Source organism: Bacillus rossius, chromosome 1 (assembly GCF_032445375.1).
Source record: "Bacillus rossius redtenbacheri isolate Brsri chromosome 1, Brsri_v3, whole genome shotgun sequence".
Classification (NCBI taxonomy): Eukaryota; Metazoa; Arthropoda; class Insecta; order Phasmatodea; family Bacillidae; genus Bacillus; species Bacillus rossius.
The window spans coordinates 295,751,978-295,772,261 of record NC_086330.1 but is presented as its reverse complement, the minus strand read 5'-3'; the positions used below and the strand labels follow the sequence as shown (position 1 = coordinate 295,772,261).

At 38.2% G+C, this 20,284-nt stretch overlaps 1 protein-coding gene across 2 annotated transcripts in view; it reads left to right on the top strand.

Annotated features, from left to right (window-relative positions):
• LOC134527778 (mitochondrial 2-oxodicarboxylate carrier) overlaps nucleotides 1–20,284 on the top strand; it is a 54,286-nt gene that overhangs the window by 3,834 nt on the left and 30,168 nt on the right. For both annotated transcript variants that reach the window (XM_063360718.1, XM_063360719.1), the window contains exons 2-3: nucleotides 7,250–7,399; nucleotides 7,800–7,890. In XM_063360718.1, the coding sequence (XP_063216788.1) occupies nucleotides 7,827–7,890 (64 nt within the window). In that variant the 5' untranslated portion in view covers nucleotides 7,250–7,399; nucleotides 7,800–7,826. The remainder of the gene's footprint in view (nucleotides 1–7,249; nucleotides 7,400–7,799; nucleotides 7,891–20,284) is intronic.

Below are 20,284 nucleotides of genomic sequence, written 5' to 3'. Positions count from 1 at the left end.
GTGCGCTGTGCAAGTCCATAAGATACAAATGGATAAACCGTGGGGTAAATATTGTTGCAACCCATTAAATAAAGATAGGCATTGGGTAAATAAAAATCTAAGGAATGTCACACCATGGATGAAAAAGCTAAATTATATTACTAAGGATGGAATTAAAATTTGCACTTCTTGCTGCTTAGAGTTAAGTAAGAAACAATCATACTCAAGTTCTGAAAGTGATACAAATATTCATGATGAACCATTGGCTGAAAATGTAAATACAAAACAAAGCTGCAGCAAAGATGATCGTGAATATATGGATATATAATCAGGTATTGATTTTTTAAATGCTTCATCGACATCAATAGGATGAAATTAATATTCTTTATTTGGTATCCCACATTGTGGTGATCACTGAAATTTAAACTTCCTACTGGTTTAAATTATCCAAGTTGTGTTAACCCTGTAGTTCTGACACTTTAATACATCTGATGTATTTTTATGTAAGTGTAAGTCCCAATAAATGAAATGCCCGGTAAGGTAAAGTATTACTGAACTGATAAGAAATTACCTTTCTGGCAAATTAATCACTGAACTGAAATTAGCACCAAATTAATTTAATTGTATTTCCTAAAACCTTTAAATTAAGTAATACAATATTGAGAAAAAAAATTATTTCAAGAAAAATCCTTAAATTTTAAGTAAATTACTACTAATTAATTAATTTTATCCAAAACTAGTTACTGGTAGATAATAAAATATGAAAATCCAAAAGAAAATAAACTATAACTTATTTGCAAAAAAGTAATTCACCACAGTAAACAAAAAAAAATTTATACTTTATCAAACTAGCTCATTTTAATAGCACTAAGAATCCTTTAAAATCTTTCAGGACTACTGAGGGAAAATGCTAAGTTTATCTGGAATAGTTAAGAAGTATACAAAATTAATCAAAGTTAACTTTAAATTATGATTTACCCAAACTTTAACAGAAATTAATGAAAATAAGTAGAATTTTGGATATAACTAAATATTTCACAATATTACTCTATTACAAAGTAAAACATACATATACCTGTAGCAACACTATATCATTATCATACATATATTTGGAGATATATCTCGTCAATACAATATCTTCAAAAAAATAATATATGTAGTCTTTCAGAGTAGTTAGACGAAGCTGGTGTACTCAAAGAATGATGATACTGCTATTGAAGGAAAACTATCTCAGTCCAGATAGTATGCAGTGAAGTATCAGATCCAGTCTTGTAGTAGTATGTGGTAGAATTAGTTTAAAATCAGCAACTCTTCATTTAACTAATCGCTTATTAATGTCTTTACTAGTGTCAACTTCACATTCACTAATCTTGCTTCGTAGATAGTCTTTAAAACTTTGGTGTAGGATTTAAATTAATAAATATATTAACACATATAAATTGACAGTCCTTTTCAGTCTTGTTCATTCAACATTTGTTCCAAAGCTAATGTTCTTAACACTTTTACCGAAACCCTAGCCCTCACACCACTAACCGAAACCCCCGGTCTGTCAGACCTCAATATAATATAACCCATGATTCCATTAGGTTTTAATGGTAATTACCCTATATAGTATGAAAAATGGTGTTTATTGAAAGAATAAAACCAATTGAGCCAAAAACTACATTTATTTCGTATGAAAAAAATCATTATAAGATCAAAATATTATGTTTTAGAATGTTCAATGAATTTTCAAATGTTTTTCAAATGTTCAAAGAAAATAAAAACATCACCTGATTAGGAGATGACTTCCTTTGCACATTCCAAGCAAAGTTTTCTACTGCACTCCAGACAGATAGCCTTTGAACAAAGTATGCACTTGTAGGCCATCTTCCTTTTCTTTGCACTTGGGCTCGTACTGCAGGTTTTCCTCTTCTCCATTTTGTCACTCGGTCCAGCGTCAGCTTCGTCTCCTTCTCCTTGCCTCTACGTTCTTCGGCTGGCACGTCATTTCCAAGCACTCTTCTGATGTCTTCTTTCAGGGTTCGTTGAAGGCTTGGAAGAGAGAACCTTTTTTGAAGATGCGGTTTGATGAGCTCAAAACTCAACTGTTTTATGAACTCGAATCGTGTCAGAAGAGAAGAGTTCTTGTAGCTCATGTACAGGATGAACGAATTCACGGAACCAATATTCAGCATTCTGTAGAACATTGCTACTGGCAATCTTCTTGTTCGCCGGCTCGAAGAATAGATAGCACACTTCATGTCCACGATGTCAACTCCACATTTAGTTGTATTATGCGCTATTATCTCAGGCTTGCGTTTATTCTCGTTTGTTTCAGTTGAATGATGCATCGATGAAATGAGGATAACAGCTCGGTTTTTCTTTGGCACATAGCTCAGTAAAGTAATTCTGTCTCTAAATCCATACAATGATAAGCCAACTGGACGTACAGGATCTTGTAGAAATACTTCTGGGATAGCCTTCTTGTCTTTTCGTACTGTGCCGACGTGAGTTTTCTTTTCAGTAACTCATCTACAACTTCAAGTGAGCTAAACCAATTATCTGCAGTAACGTTTTTGTTACTGTTTACGATCGGTTTACAAAGTCTTACTACAGATTGAGTTGGTATGGCAAGGGTTTTTTCTGTCTCACTCAGTCCCACGGAATCAGAACTCTTTCCGGTGTAGATGTAAGCATTTAGAAGATAGGAGGTTTTAGCATCACATAGACACATGACTTTGATTCCATATTTCTTAGGTTTTTTTGGCATAAACACCTTAAACCCGCACCGCCCTCGAAAAGGTACGAGCATCTCATCAATCGTTACCTCAGAAGATACTGAGTACGATCTTTTGCAGTTTTCAATTAAATTTCCAAATATTTCAGATATAGGAGCAGCTTTGTCTGTTACTCTTCTTTGATTACGTGTTCTAAAATCATCGAAGCGTAGACACATTAGAAGTATCACGAATCGTTTGATGGACATAGTCGCTGAATAAATCGGTCTACTGTAAGGATCTTTTGTAAATACAGAAGTTATTTTCTCTTCATTTGAAGATAAAATTGATGATACCAGCAATAATCCAATTAGAGCGTTGAGCTCCTCAATGTCTGTATCTCTATAGTTGTTTTTTTTAGTCGTAACTGACAAACCAGCTCTTACGGCTTCAAGTTTTATGTTGGTGTTTACCAGGATCATGTTCATAATTACATCATCAAACAATAGCTGCCATACCTCTTTTTTGCTTGGTTGGTTTCCGAGTGTTCTACCTCGTGCTTGTAATCCAGGTAAGCCCCTAATAATGTTCCTAGCAGGTGTTCTCACATTTCGGGGTGGTGGCTTGTTGGTCCATGCGTTTGGCACTACTAGCTCAGTCTTCTTAGTTCTTTCAATGAAAAAGACTTCTCTTACAGCTTGATTAGCTTGATCCACTATTGGTTCGTTCGAAGCATCCTCTTCTAACATAATTTAATCTTCTTCCTCAGAACTGTCATCTATAACTTGTCCTTCGCGCCCTGGTAAAATGAAGTCGGGATCTTCGTCGGAGTCGTCCACTTCACTTACACTGCTTGTTTCATCGTCAGGGACGTCATTATGCAACAAATCTCGGATAATATCACCAAACCGTGGATCACAAGGGTTCAAACGTCTTCGGGGTCGGTTTTGATTACTACCACCCTGATCCTCATCCATAGTACCAAACAATATCTTACACACAGATTCAGCCTAAAAATGTTATACACACTACTATAAATCCTACAACGTAACTAAAAACTAAAAAAAGAAATCAGTTCAAACATAAACAGAAACCCTCGGTCTGTGTGACCGCGCGTCACCACTACACTTACAGAAACCGTCGGTCAGGGAGACCGGTTTGTTTACGATTAGGGCTTAGTCAAGGTCAAGTGCCGCACTCAAACTGAACAAAGGATGTGTCAGCAGTAGGAGGGGAGGTTGGGGGGAAGGTACTAGGGAGGTGGACCCATGACGTCCCACTAGTGTTGCCAACATTAAGATGTACAATTTCCTAACTGTCTGTGAGACCGGGGTTTCGGTAAAAGTGTTAACAAAACCTTCACTTTTTTTTGTCTCCCTGCACTTTTTTTAAAATTAAAACATTTGATTACAAAGTGTATTTAGTCTATAGAATAAAACATAAAAGTCTCCACAGAGATGTTATGAACAAGCATAGAGTAATGCTGTAATTTAGAATCAAAAGAATATAACTGATGTTATAAAAAATACACTAATTAAATTGCCTATTAACAAAATTCAGTACAATTTAATTACCTGTTGTTAAAATAGAATGTAAATCATTTAAGAAATACTGCAAAGATAAACTTGACAAAATTAAATTGATTGATTGATACACTTGCGATTGGGTTTCCGCCCAGTGGCAAGAGGTCTCTCCCCCCCCCCCCCCACTCACCAAATTTCTGAAGCCTCTTCCTCAAGTTCTTTCCTCTTTTCACATCCAGTATCTTTCCCTCAATCCTATTAAATAAAACTTTTTTCCAAGCCGGCAACCTAGAAGAAAATAACAGTAATCCACCAGACAACTCGCAGACAGAAATTCTTAATCATCTAAAAGAAAAATTTGAAACAGCAAGCAAGAGTGAAAAACTTCAGATTTTTATAATTTTACTAATCAGTTGGTCTTGTGCAAGAATGAATGTGAATTTGGTATTAGTAACTATATGGCGAGGAAAGCAAAAAAAAATTGTTGAAGAAAAGGGAGTGCTATCGACACCTGGATCCAAAACCTGGGAAAACTCGCGTGAAACTAACAATATTTTCAAATCAAAATTCCCTTATTTAAAAATTGGCTTTTCAAAGTTTGCAGAACTGAGGCCGAAGAACTGCATTATTGCTGGTGCAAGTGACACTCATTCTGTCTATGTTTGCACTGCACACCAGAATATAAAACTCATGTTTTCACGAGGTAGGTTAAATAAATTCACACATCCTGGCTCTGAAAATCCTTTATCGAGTTACGAGGAACGTATGGCTAAAGTTATGTTCAGTCCACCATTACAGGTATGCTTCCTAAAAAATGTCACTACTGCCCCGATATTGAGGAATTTAAAGAAGCTTTAACTGGTTTTTTTCGAGGAGGAAATGATTGGAAACATCACTTCACTTACAAACAATGGATTACTGTTGACAGATGCAATTTCAAAACATTTATCAAAACATTTGATGAGTTTGTTCAAGAATTTGGCAATCAATTGAGTAACCTTAAAAAAATTACTTGTTTGCTAAACAACAATCAAGGTTTTTCTCTAAAAAAAATCTTTGTTTGAAGAAAGTGAATCTGTAGTAACATTGGATTTTGCCGAAAATTATTCGTTTGTTCTACAAGATGAGGCTCAAGGGTTTCATTGGAACAATTATATTGCTATTGCGCAATCAAGAAACAGGAAAACAGAGTTCACCAGAGTTTTGTATTTATATCAGACTGCCTAACGCACAATACTGTCATTGTTCATTCTTTCCAGAAAAAGTTAATCCTATTTCTGAGAAATTATTTACCAAATTAGAAAAAGCTCAACTATTTTTCAGATGGTTTAGCTGTACAGTACAAAGAACATAAGAATTTTCTGAACCTTTGCTATTACAAAGAGGACTTTGATGAAATTGAGGCTGAGTGGCACTTTTATACTGCATCACATGGGAGTTTGTGATGGTAAAAGGGCTTGCTGCCAAAGTCAACCTCCAAAATCCATCAGCAAACCAAATTGTAACACCTTTTCAGCTTTTTAAGTGGGGTGTGAACAATTTTCCATCCATTATATTTTTTATGTAACCAATGAGGAGTATAAAAATGAAAAGATTCTAAAACCAAGGTTTGAAAAAACTGTGGTAGTCTCTTGGACCCAGAAATGCCATGCCTTCATTCCTCTAGATATAAATAGGGTCAAAACCAAAATTTACTCATTTTTTGATGATTCAGAAACACATAAGGTACAGATCAGTTCTGGTGATGAAGACTTTCCATTTGAAGAAACTGTGGGTTTTGTCACTTGTGCTCATAATAAGGAGTGGTAGTTGGCGCATGTTGACTCAAAAGATTATGTTGAAAAAGAAGTTTGTGTTTCCTTTCTTCACCCAAAAGGACCATCGCCATCATTCACATATCCTAGGAGAGCAGATACCTTAGCACTGCCAATCAACTATATTTTGTGCAAATTACGTCCAACCACAGAAACAGGTAGAACCTAAGTTCCAGCAGATGAGATGGCCGAAGTAACACAAGTTTTGGCATAGAAGAGAACTCACCTTTACTAATTTGAAGTGCTAAAATAAGAACAAAAATACTGTTCTTTGAGTGTAAAGAAAGTAGAATTTTTTGTTTAAATAAAATGGGTAAAATCAAATTTAAATTTAAATAAAATCAAGTGTTGATTAAAAGATTAATTTTTATTTAGGCTAACAAGTAATGAATTAACAGAATTTTCATATGCATTAATTTACTTAAAAAATCATTTCAGTATACCATTGGAATACCATCATGAAATTTTGTACACAACTTACTAAAGAGGTTTGGCATAAAATATATATTTTTCCATCAATATTTAAAGTTCTCATTTTTTTTTATAAAAAAACTCTTTTTGAGTTTTTGTGGAAAAAAATTTGATGTGATACACTCAAGTTATATATGTCAAATTAAAGCCCTTGTCATTCTGAAGAGAAATACATATATAAATTTGAGCTTTCTAGAGTTACATGCTTACTTACTTTCCTACAAACTAGAGTTTTTTAATTTTTCAAAAATTCATAACTCAAAAACCAATGGTGATACAAAAATCATTAAGATATGAAAACATAATGTTTTGACTGTTGGTTGATTTGGTGTGGAATGATTCCACTGTGATATGACTACTAGTTCCAAAACTCTTACGACCTGCAATCTCATTGTAGGACCAGCTTTGTAAATAACCTTTTTGTAGGTTGGGCTACTACTTATGTAGCAATGCATAGTGTTTTTTTTTTTTGCAAGTAATGTACTTGATTTGTACATTAGATTGTTTGACTTGTACTACCCTAGCCCAGCACAACTCCCAAACAATTTTTTTAGGATCCAGTTGGAACTGATAAACACCCCTTTGTGGGATCGACAGGAAACAACAGTAGTAAAAAAATATAATTTTTTGGAATTTTTTTCCTTCCTCCCGTGCTATTTTGGAGTGTTACCATTACATTCAAAAACAAGTTTCTTTCTTTTTCAGAAAATTCACCAAGAGTATCTGTTTCTGAAGTAAGGTTTGGTTTTTACAACTGTCGCAGGTGTTTCCTTCCCGAGCGACTTGAGGGTGAGGAACGGGAGGTTTCTGCATCTGCCCCTACGCTTCACCACTCGTCCCTCCTTCCCTAGACACTCCTCCGGCCCAGGCCGTCACTTCAGGTCTGATCTGGAGGAGGGTGACTAGAGATTAGGTGAGTTGTTTACATTCGACCTGTCACCAGTTTTTCTGTAGATAAACTTGCAAACATGTACGTTCAGATAGTTTGTGTAGTTTCTTAAGCATACTTAAGGTTATGCAACAAAATTGTGCCTTTGTTACGAAATGGAGCATAGTAACATAAATTATAAGTGTTAAAGATTTTTTCTGTTCACCTTCTAGTCTTTTATATGTTTTTTATATTTTACTGAAATTTGTCAAATATGCGAAAATCTGCTTGTGTGTGTGTGTGTGTGTGTGTGCGCGCTCAATATCTGTGCTGTTTGTTTGTAGTCTGAAAACTTTGGAACCATGAAGCATTGCTCCACCTGGGATCTCATGCAAACATCCTCTTATCAGCAGCAACGCTGAGGTAACTCTCTATCTCGTTCCAGCCTCACCTGCCGGGTTCGCGACACACGATGGCGGACGGCCCGAAGCTTCTGAAGCAGGCAGCCATGCAGATTGGGGCCGGTGGCTCGGCCGGTACGTGCCTTCGCTCTGGGGTTTGGTTTATATGTTTTATTTTTTACAATTTAAAAATTTGTTATGAAAAATTATTTATTAAATGGGACTTTATAAAAAGTGGAGTAATTACAAGTCATAAATTTTATGGGTGGCTGGGAATTAAAAAAAAGGAAAAAAAAAATAAGCAGGATTTCTTAAGGAAATTATGTCCAGAAGCAGAAACTCAACTTTGCAGAATAACAGACACAAACAGTAGCGTGCAAATTGTAATTTTGTGTGAATAACTTCACTGTAGGCTGAGGGGAGACACAATCGTAGCGCCCTGACTTTCAAATCCTCTATGAGAAACAGGCAATGAGTTGGGCGTAGATATTTAGAGTTAGCCACATGCACTAGCAACCAGTAGTCTGTGTACAGCATCCTTCGTGATGTTGTCCCCCGATAGGGGAAACGAGGGATTTAGTTAGAGCGACACAAGAAAACTGTGTTGTGAGAGTAACACTATTTATTAACATTTAACATGAAATAATGAAAGAAAACAATAAACATGTTAATAATATACACTCAAGTTGTCTTGGAACATTAATTTTTGGTCTTGAACTTGACCCGCTTGAATATACCAGCTGGCTGCCAACACAAAATAAGGCAAATGTTCTCAATTACAATAATATATTAACATTCAGTGACAGCATGATTAATTATTACTCTACGAAAGACATGGAAATATTTTTAAATTTATATGAAACAAAGAAACGAGAGTGAGACACAATGTATGTACGTTAATTAGGAACGAATAGATTATAACCAATATATATAATACACAACTTTTAACAAAGGAAAAAATACAAGTGAATATTATGGCACAAGTTATCTTACAAAATATTATATGTTAAAAGTCTTAAGCCCAAGCCTGCCTTGTGGCTTAGAAGAATATTTACATGTAATAGACCCCTCGTGCTACCGAGTCACTCGCATTAACACTTGGTGGGTCGTCCTGTCCCGGGCCTTGCTCACCGAGTCTTCACTGGAGGTTGCACACCGGCCATCCAGCGCCCTCCTTCCCTAAAGACGCCATGAATGGACTTTGTTGGTGCACTGTTGTCCCGGAACGTAAAGTTCCCTTGATAACCGTGAAGAGAGGCGCGAAGGTCAGGCCACGAACCCCCTTGGCTGGACTGTCGCGATGTCGGCACCTGTGTCACTCACTCCAGTGTATCGTAACTTTCAACCAATAACTTCCTCCTGGATTGGCTTTGCCCCGAGTGAACACCCCTACTTGATGTAAGTGTCAAATCTGGTGTAAAAAATTCTAAGTCTGGAATTGTCACACACTGCCTTGGTATGCCTGCCTCTAAGTGACCACACTGTTTAAATGACGTCACATACATGCACTTGCCCGTACCAATGCCCACTCGTAATTACTGTGCAGTTTCACGAATAACCATATCCTTCAAAATACGAGTGTATAAACGTCTACTCTTGTCCGACTCTGTCTCGGACTCGCTATTAAGTGCCCTCCTCCACAATTTCTCCAGTAAGTCTCTCGGTTGCCACACAGTGGACACACTACTCATTGTTGGATACCTTTGGCACTTGGTTGCTGACGATCTCGTAGTGCTCCGGCGTTGCTCCTCGCGAATTGGGCTAAGTCTGACTGACGACGAAAAATAACTGAGTCTGAGTCCAATACTGGTGTTTGGTCTTTTTCTTGGTGGTCAGGCAGGGTGGCGGCAGGTCTTCGTTGCGACGGAGCGGCGCTTCCGCTGGTCGCCGAAGTTGTTCTGCTTCTTAAGCGCCGAGGTCGGGGTTTAAATATCCCTCGGGCAGCCTTTCTCTCTATTCTCCGACCATCTAGAACCTCGTGGTTACTCCTACTTCAGTCTGGACGGCTGGAGGGGAGGGAGGTCATGTGACGAGTCACGTGACGAGTCACGTGACCACTCCCCAGTCACGTGGTTACCCCCTCCACTGCTCGGCGCGCCCTTCTTCCAGTAATGCGCCTGTGGGGTTGGACACCTGCCACACAAGGATGTAGCACTGGTGACGGTCACTTCAGGGGCAAGTCTCTTCCTCGTGGGAAGCGAAGCCACCACAACAATGATATAAACCTTTTCTTCCAGTTTCAGATAGTTGCTGGTTAAGCCAAATGAAGGTTTTCCTGTTCTGTATATTTCTGTTGTGAAAGAGTACTTGAGGAATGTGCACTGTCATTTGCTGCAGTTTTTTTTCTCCTGCACGTCCACCATAACACAATTTTTTTGAATATTTCTTGCAATGGGAAATTTTTTTTTTTCATGCAGCTATGCTGTTTACACTTTGTGTCATAAGAAACCTCAATAACTGACAAAAAAGATGAATATGCAAACACACAGAAAACAAGCCAAAATCAGCCAATTTCAAAATATTAAAAACATAGACAATATAGCGAATTGAGTCAAGGAATTAGCCTAAAAATTATTGCAGCACAGGTGGACACAGTGGGCTGATGACGAGACAGCTGAGACAGCAATGCTGAATGCAATCAAACAACAACTTTGGGAAAAACCATGACATGCAAAAAACCCAACAATGATACAAAACAGATATGTATAGTACAATAATACAAGGCATTACATGTGAACAATGAAATTAAACAAATATTCTAACGACACGACAAAGACAACACAGACGAACAAAGTAGGTTTTTTAAGATACAAATGTTATGATTATGACGTATTGGGAACTGAGATCTGTTCCCGTTCTCAGGTCCAAACAAGACTGATAGAAGACACTGGAAAACAGCTCTCTTCTCTCTTGATGAAGCTGATGACAAGCGAGCAATTCTCTGATTGGCTGTGTACTTGAGAGCATAAGTTACTGGCGGTGACACAGTAGAGCCCTAATCACGGACTATGACAGACTTATCACCTCCCTCCTGGTTAACAACATGCCAAAACCGACTCACAAGAAGTCTTCACAAAAGCAGAGAAACAGCAGCTTGGTGTTCAATTGCTGTTTCTCCTCTTGTGCCGCTCAGCACGACTATACCCACGTACCTTGCAGAGGTGGCATGGAGCGACCAATCCAGAAAAAAGCTATGCCAGCTACTAGAAGACAGTAGCTGCCTCCGGAGTCGCTTATTGGAGTCTCTTCCAACTGACCTGCATGCCTTGTGTCTTCACATGGTGAGCGCGCGCGCCATGCGGGCTGTTGAAGAGCTAGACGCCAGAGACACAACTAGCCACCTCAAGCTGACTACCCACACTATATTTATGGGTGCCGACCCTGTCACGTATGTCTCGTGGGAGCTCTACGAGACTATCGTGGCATGTGAGGTGGCCACTGCACCAGCAGGTTAAGTCTGACCCGGCAACCAAGACTGCTCCAGAACTGCGCGACAGTACCACCCAGCCAGACCTCCTATGAAGAACCTCAGTATTCAAGCAGCCATCCCTGCGGTGGGACGTGAGGCGGGCACCCAAGTATTAACTGTTGTGATGGGTACCATAGCTGACCTGCCCTCTACCTCCGAGTGCTAGGCACTGCCGCCACCAATAGTGACTTGAGTGGGCGACATAGACCACCCCTGCTGATAAGAGGGAAGCAGTCCCAGAGCAACAGCCTTCTTGGGATGTGCAGCAGCAGCGGTCATGAAAGAGGGGGAACCCTGGCATTTTGTCATCCTTTGGGGAGTATTTTTTGCAATGGTGAACAGCTATTTTTTTCATTTCAGCACAGTATTAAATTTAAAAATATATATATATATGGTTACCTTTAATTAAAACTGAAACTAAGTTACCAAAAAAAAATAATGGCAAACCAACTACCCTCGGCCTCACTGCAAGACACCAGCCAGTAACATCAGCTACATTGAGAGGAATGCTCATCTGTCATTGTCTGTGCCAGGAGAGGGTGTCAAAGGTATATACGTATACCTTTTTTTACTGTCTGTCTGTCTGTCTGTGCCTGAGGACAGGAACAGATCTCAGTTCCCGAAACATCACAACTGTTTTCTTTTAAGAAGCCTACTTTATTCGCCTATATTGTCTTTGTTGTTAGAATATTTGTTTAATTTTATCATTGAGTTTGCATGTGCACCTTTGTATTGTCATTGTGCTGTCCATATTGTCTGTTTGTTGTCCAAAGCTGTTGTTTGTTTGTATTCTGTTTTCTTGTCGCAACTGTCTTGTTGCCAGCCCACTGTGTCCATCCGTGCTGTCGTGATTTTTTGGCTGATTCCTTCCTTGAAAATTTCTGGGCCGTCTGTTTTTTAGTATTTTTATGTCTGTTGATTTTTAGCTTGTTTTCTGTGTTTTTTGCATATTCATTTTTTTAAAAAATTGTTGAGGTTTCTTATGACATACAGTGTTACCAGCGATGACATATGTAAAAAAAACCCACCTTATATTATCATACCAGCCATATCTACAAATGTAAAGTCTGCTGTGCTATTGCTGTTTGTCAAATCTGTAATCATAGCATCGTATACACTAACTTTTAACACTGAGCTAATTGCCCAAAGCAAAAAAATGTAAATTTACTTCAACCAACCATTCTCTAGGCGTTTTGACCTCTGGAGCAGGCGACAGTAGAAGCCCAGGCTGCGCTGCGGTCCCTTCTCACCGCCATGACACCTCCTTGCCAGGAGGCCTGTCGCGACATGGTCCAAAGAACGGAAAGTGATAGACCCAAGAGGTGTGATAGGCTGGCAGATAGGGTACAGAGTCCTTATTGTAATACTGAGTGTCCTTTGTATGTTTATAAATCTGAGGAACAACTGACTAAATTTATTTTTCAAGTGAGGTAGATAATTATCTTATAAAATAAAGACTGCACCTTTATAACAGTCCTGGCATTTCATTCATCCACAGGATCTCTGGAATTTGGAGATTCATTGAGCAGCTATCAGGCTGAAAGTCAGCCGGCTGTTGGATAGAGGAAAACATTACAGTGTGGAGTAGGACCACTATGACGATGCGATCGCACGTCCTCTCAGCCACTGGAATAGTGCTGTAATGCATGCTATTGTTCGTGCATTTAACCTTGTTGGGGTGCATTACTGGGCATATGTTTCTTAGCAAAAAAAAGAGGTTTTTTTGGTATTACCTGACATTCATAAAATTTACGTCCTGTAATTTCCAGACAGCCTGTAGATGTAAATTTTTATGCAATACCCAGTTGTGGAAACTCAGGAACTTACTTCTAGCGTGTGACCTTGACACAGTTGTGCGAAACCTTTAATTATGAAGGTATGCCTTACATTTTTAAATTGCAGATAACTTGCATTGTAAACTTGGTGACAAAATTTGCTGCATACACTAAATGAAATTCTTATATAGAGGAACATACTTATAAACTGATGTTCCTAGTTATAGAAACTGCCCTAGATAGTTTACACGTTATGGTATACTTGCCAATCATAGATTATTCATTTTTGTGTCATTCCTTGATTTAGACTTAGTCAAATATTGAAAGAAAAAAAACTATAATTAATTTAATTTCAAATATTACACTTTGAAATAAAAAATATTATTTTGTTATACAAAACGTTTTTTGAAACTGTTTTATAGCTCCTTGTGTTAGAATATATATTGAAGTGAAGTAATTGTTGTATAATATAAATATGTACATGCCAGTATCAGAGTATTAACTGGCCTAATATAACTACCGTGAGTATTTCAACAAGCGGTGTAGCATTGCAGAACCCTGCCCTCCTAATTAAATAAATTTCTTTTAAACTTCTTTTGGTATAAGTAAATATAAATAAGTCAATGTTTTTAGATTGGTGTGTATGTTTTGAAACAGTATAATCAGACGTTATGATGTTATTTTGCACATGCTAGGTGTTTTAAGAAGGTATTTTGTATTTTAACAGACGTTTTTAATCATTACTATTTTTTATGAAATTATTCACAAATGAGCCATTGTACTAGATTTTTACCTGTTTAGGCCTACTGTTTTAGGTTATTTCTAAATGATTTTAATTTGGTAAAGTAATTTGTATTATAATTTCTGTTTATAATGTGCATTAACGTGTTGGATGATTTTAGAACACGGTACTGTGTCTGGGCTAGTGTTATGGTTAGAAAGAGAGGCATGAGAGGCCTATAAGTGTAAGTGAGGAAGAAACAGTGCTTCCCCGCCAACCGAGATAAAGACGGTAATTTCCCCCCTGCGTGGGAACTGAGTGATAACTGCTCTCTCACGGTGTGGGAGAGAGAACGAGAATGGGAGTCCCCGATTTTGATGTAAAATTGAAAAGAGACTGATCAGGGGAAGCCCAGAGTTCTGTATGTAAAAGGTTTTTTCATGTTTGTAACTTGTTCTGTGATTGGCTTGTATCTGTAGCATGAATGAAGAGTGGTTGTGATTGGTCGGTGAGGTCATGTGACGTCTGCTCCCTGCGTGGAGGAGACGTGTCATGAGTTCAGTAGTAGTCGTCGGGCGATCACTGCCAGGCGAGGCCGCGTTTCGGCAGCTCGCTGTTTTTTGCTAGGTGCGGCCGTGCTTGAAGCAGCACATATTTTGGATAGTTTCCTTATTGAAGGACTTAATCGACGTTATTATTTTTATTATTAAATCTCATCAAGTGAACTGCGGGCAGTTTTCGACGGGTAGATGTATGTGTGAAACGAGTGATTGAAACATTGGATTCGTTTGTGCATTATAATTTCAAAGAATAAAACAACTAAAATCGACGCTTTAAATCTTTTTATTTTCTTTGTAACGAACCGTTACAGCGGCAAGTTAACAGCAGACCTGCATAAGTTCGGACTGGGAGACAGTCTGTCAACAGAGAATTTTGTGAACAAGCCATGGCACTAGTTTGTGAACACATCAAAAGATAATATGTATCCCTAGAAATTTGAAAGGATACTTAATTTATTATTGTGTTGAATCTTTGTGCCATTAAGGTTGAATACCATGTTCAATAATTAGTTACAATGTACAGGTAACTGTTACAATATATCTTTAAAAGTTAAATTTATGAAAACTAATTGAAAAAATCTTGTCATCATACTGCTAATTTGCATTTGATATTCATATTTCAGAATATTTTGATTTTTTAATTGTATTCAATTCAAACAAAAGCCTGATATTCCCACAAGTCTATTAACTTTATTAGAGGACAGTCCACTTTTTATAACTAAAACTGTTTGATTAGTTATTGCTTATTGGTGTTTTCCTCACACACTAGAAATTAATTTTCAGTGTTTTTGAATAGTGGGACAGTGCATAAGACTTATTTTCTGCATAAACTCATTTTCAAAATTTTTCCATCTGGAATTCTGGAAAAAATAAATCCTTGAGTGAATTTGTCCCCTACTGAACCTCTATGAAGTAGATACACTTGTGCATAGATTTCTTGGCCAGAAGCGCTGTGTGCAGATGGTCACATAGTGTTGCTCAAATCATTGCTGTTCCGATAAAAGTCACAAAGTGCAGAAAATTTCCCAAAATCATAATATACATTAAATTTTTTAAATTTTAATTAAATTGGTTTTGATAGGTCTGATTGCGTCCTTTTATCAAAGCGATATAGGTCAGGTTTGTGGCAGATATTTTTTGAAGTTGGTAAATGTGGTGGATTTTTAGTGACCAGTGGTTATTCTCAGGGTAACACTGATATCCCCACCCATTGATTGCATCAGTACTCCATTCCCATTAGATCACATCCCAGTCATCATGACAAAACTGTAAGGCTGTACTCATTCATTGGTTCACTTGAAGTTGCATTCAAGAATGTTCAGACCAGCTGGAACTGTGAACTGAAACGAGGAAGACAATTGAGTCCATTAAAGACAGGAAAGTCAGGGAAAATAATGGAAGGAACAGGCGGTGGCCTTCTGTGAGGACCCATCCCAGAATTTACCTGCAGAGTCAGGGGGGCATATGTGAAATATTAGGCCTGTGCGAAGCTTCGACTAAGCAAATCAATCAAAACATATTAATATTTGATATGACTTCGCCAGGGTAATTTGGTATGTGTTTTATTTGAAACTTCAGTTCTGATGTAAAGCTTCACCTTATTCCAAAGTTTTAAAACATTAAAAGCCTTAAATTCACTCCAAAAAAAATTTATATATATTGTTACGATTTACCGCGGGTTCGTAAAGGATAGCCCAATTAAAGATTTTATTACACTACACAGTTTTATTTATTACCACTACTTGTCACTTACAAATAATCTTCTAAATAATTAATTACACTTAAATAAATGTCAATTCCCCGGTCACTCGTTCCGCACACCTCGCTGGGCCACACCTCTGGCGCAACTCTCGCCGCAGCACCCCTCGTGGGTCTCCGCCGCGGGACTCCGTCGCCACACTCCGACGCCGCCGTCACACCCTTCGCCGAGATCCCACTCGACGCCTCACTCGGAACTTCACTCGGGACTCCGCCGCGCCCGCGACTCTATCGCCCGGAAACTCCGCCGCGGGAAAACTCCCAACTCCACTGAACTCACTCACTCCCTGCCCTGGAACCTTCGTCCAAGGACTTCGCCACTCTGCCGCACCCGCGGCACTATCGCCCGGAAACTTCGCCGCGGGAGAACTCCCCACTCAGACTCTCTGCCCTGGAACCTTCGTCCAAGGACTTCGCCACTCTGCCGCACCTGCGGCACTATCGCCTATATATATATATATATATATATATATATATATATATATATATATATATATATATATATATATATATATATATATATATATATATATATATATATATATATATATATATATATATATATATATATATATATATATATATATATATTAGTTGTATTTATGATGCTTGAACAAAGTTAGTTACTTAAAAAAATCAAAAGAAGGCACTCCATAAATGCTCAATAGTGTCCAATTTGTTAATCATTAGGCCTATGCAAATATCAGTTTTTTAGTTGGAATCAAATATGAATACTTATATCAAATTATTCTTGAATATGAATATTGATTTTGAATAGTAATTAGAATACCACTAAAAAAATGTTTTTACATATCATTACAAATACATATTTAAAGAAAAAGTAAATCTGGGAAATTAAATAATACTAAATAAAATTTTGTTGAAATATTGTAATTTTGAAAGAAAAATATTAACTATTATTTCTCATAGTAATCATAATAGGAACTACAAAAAAAAATTTAATAAACAGTGTAAAGCGAATAATTATGTAAGCCAATTGCAGTATGTATTTGTAAAGAAATTTCAAGGGGGAGATTTTTAAAAAGAATGTTCAGAGAGCAGTTTTAATTTGTAGTTAAATATGATGTATGTCTAAAAAGAAATTAAAACCTGTTTGATTTTTGTCACTGTGAAAATGAATCATTATTTATGTTAATATGTATTGATTATATATTATTTGGCTTGTTTTAACTAAAGTATGTGCAGTGATAATTTATTATTATTACTACTACTCGCGTCGGGAAATAAACGGTGTACTCTGGATGTAACAAGCTGTCAGGTTAGCTTGCACAACACGGTACCTACAATAAATGTCACGTCAGCCGGCAGGACTGACCTTGGCGCGCAGCGCCTTTAACTATTGGTGTGGGGGGGGGGGGGGGGGGAGTATCTTGTCCAGCGGACACGTCTCTGTTGATAAGCCACGCGCGTGGGTGGGCAGCCAGCTGCCTCTCGGGCGCGCTCCAAATGTAAACACAGAGACCGTCGTGCAACAAAACTTATGATAATTTTAAAATTCAAGGGTCAATTTAGCTACTATGTGTATCAGCGGACAGTTCACAAATTACTTACTACAAAAAGATTCTAAGTGACAAAGAAAATATTAAAAAAAAATTTTTTTATTCAATTTTTTTTTTAATTTTAATTTTAGGTAGGACCTTTCAACTTAGGTATGCCTATAGACGTAACCATGCTCTGCTACCATTTTGTAATACCCCAAGTGTCTTAAAGAATAATTCAGTAATTAGACAAAAAGATTTGGAAACTCTGAATACTGGGGCCCTCAATTGATAGCTATAAAAGTCAACAACAGAGGCGATACTAGGAGTAAACAAAGAAAAATTTAGAGACTCCCTATGAACACTTGGGAGAAAAAGGATCGTTATTATATATTAAACAAATAAAAAACAACTGTTATGTCTATAGACTTCCTTATTTTATTAATCATTGTTCTTTCTTTTTTATAGATTAAATTTTCCTTAATAACATCTGTTTTTCATTGATAAGTGATCTTATTAAAATGCCTCACAATTACACTTATTTACTAATTGAATTTTTTTCTTATCGGGCCGGCCCTGAATGTTTAACAAAAATAACAATACTTAAAAACATGAATGAAATCAACATTGGTAACTTGTTGTACATATAGTCCTTGCAAAACATAAAATACATTTCTCCTCATTGAACTGCTTTTACTGTCCGCTGTCTTAACTGGGTTACACTATTTTTTTTTGTTGAGTTCGTGAATAGAATAATAGAATAATGCGGGTATCACCCGGGGCTGTAGGTAGACGGTGAGCGAGGTAGTAGGCCTAAAGATGGTGGATTCTGCTCAGGAACCGACTCCAGAGGTTCTGGCAGAGGATTTTGGCTGCCCCAAACTTGGAACCCTGTCTGAAACAGAAGTCCAAATTCCAAAGAATCAGACCTGTTTCCAGACAGTATGCTTAAATGGCGCAAGAGGCCAATAGAGGGAAAATTAAAGGGGGGGATGACGTCAAGACTTACCAAAACAGGGTGTTGGTCCTGGCGCTCAGGAGAGGGCGCCTCGTCTCCGAAAACTCGAACCACGATTCGCGGTAGCCACGGAAGTCATCATGATTAATTTAAAAAAAATATAAAAAAATACTAAATTTCTCTAGGTACTTTCAACTAAACTACTGACTGGTTAATAATAATTTTAGATAGGGACTCCATCCCTCTAGTCTGAGCAGACTACATAATATACGGTGCGATGTCGATGATTCGCCGAAGATCGCAATTACAAACGGTACCAGTCAGTCAGGAGGCGCGCACCGAAGTAATTTCAGAGCGGGATATCACCAGGATATCATAAGCGCGGGGTCTCTAGAGAATGGGAGGGGGGGTAGGCTCTGAGCCGAAAATGACCGAGTCCACCCGAAGGTGTCCGGCATAAAAAAAATAGATCTTACTGGAGTGACTGCGCGACTGAGGCGCTATCTTTTGGTGGCGAGAGGAAGTACTAATAAATCGACTTGTGACCGACGAGAGTGTCAAGCTAGGGGGTAATGGAGTAACCAGTGGTGCCACCTAGCGGCCTGAGACATAAGGAGGGGAGAGAGGTTGTCGTTACCTCCGCGCGAGCGCTGGTGTCGGCGCCGCCGACGCCCACGAGTGGCATTTGTTACCACAGCCGTCACAAGATGTCGTTAAGGTGCAGAATCGTAACTGCGGCTGTCAAGCCTGAGATGGCCTTGACTTCGGTTAACGTACCCGAGCGGTCGTCGCTCCTGGCTTCTCTTCTGAGAAGTGAGGGTGGGGGAGCAGGGGGGGGATGGCTTCAAAAAACGCATGGTCTGTGGGACGCAAGGCCCACGGGATCCTCCTGTCGTGTCTTGCTGCTAGTGAACCTTATACCGATTCGTGACAGAGTTAGCAGGGCTCAGCACTGCTTCACAAGCTGCTGTAGGCAAAAGGTAGTCACGCGAAGAAATAAAGTTACCGGCTTCGACGTGCCTGGAGGCGGGAGAAATATTAGCCAGACTGCTAAGCTAGCATGAGGCTGGGAAAGAAAATCAGCTCGCCTCTGAGAACAGAGGCTGAGGGCCTGGACGTAAATAAAATAAGATGAGAAAAAATAATAATATTTCCAAAAATATTTAAGATTACAAAATTTTAAATAAAACGTGCCTAAATCCCTAATACACGGCACAGTAGCTGCTTAGAAAGTTCTTCTCTTTTCTGTCCAGTCAATTGTGTGTGTTTTTTGTGTTTGTGTGTTTGTGTCTGGGCGCACGTGTGCAGATGCATGCGTACCCACCAGAAAAATGTTCTTGTAGATTGTTAGTCTTTTGGAGTCTTTGCTGTGAGTATGTGGCCAGATGTTTTTCACGATATCTATACAAGTTTTCTCTTTGCCGCCCCAGTTCCCAACGAAAGTAATCACAGAGCAGGCATGCCATGTTTCTACCCTCTGATCTGTAAACTGTCAACTTTAACACCCACACAGTGTTTTGATTTTTACACGGACATGTATTTATTCTTATCAGTATGCTGTCAATTCTAATCTATTGTTAACAACCTGCCAGACACACTTCTCCATAAAATACTTTAACTGATAAAGTGGGTGTTATTAATGGTTCTGAATTAGTGTGTTAAATCCGGTTTTACTTTATTAGTCTTCTCAAAATTTATGTGGCCGGATTTAGCAAAAGCTCCACATAAATAACTCTGAAACATTACGTAAATCCTATGAAAGTTTGTCCCCGCCCGGCAAGCAAATATT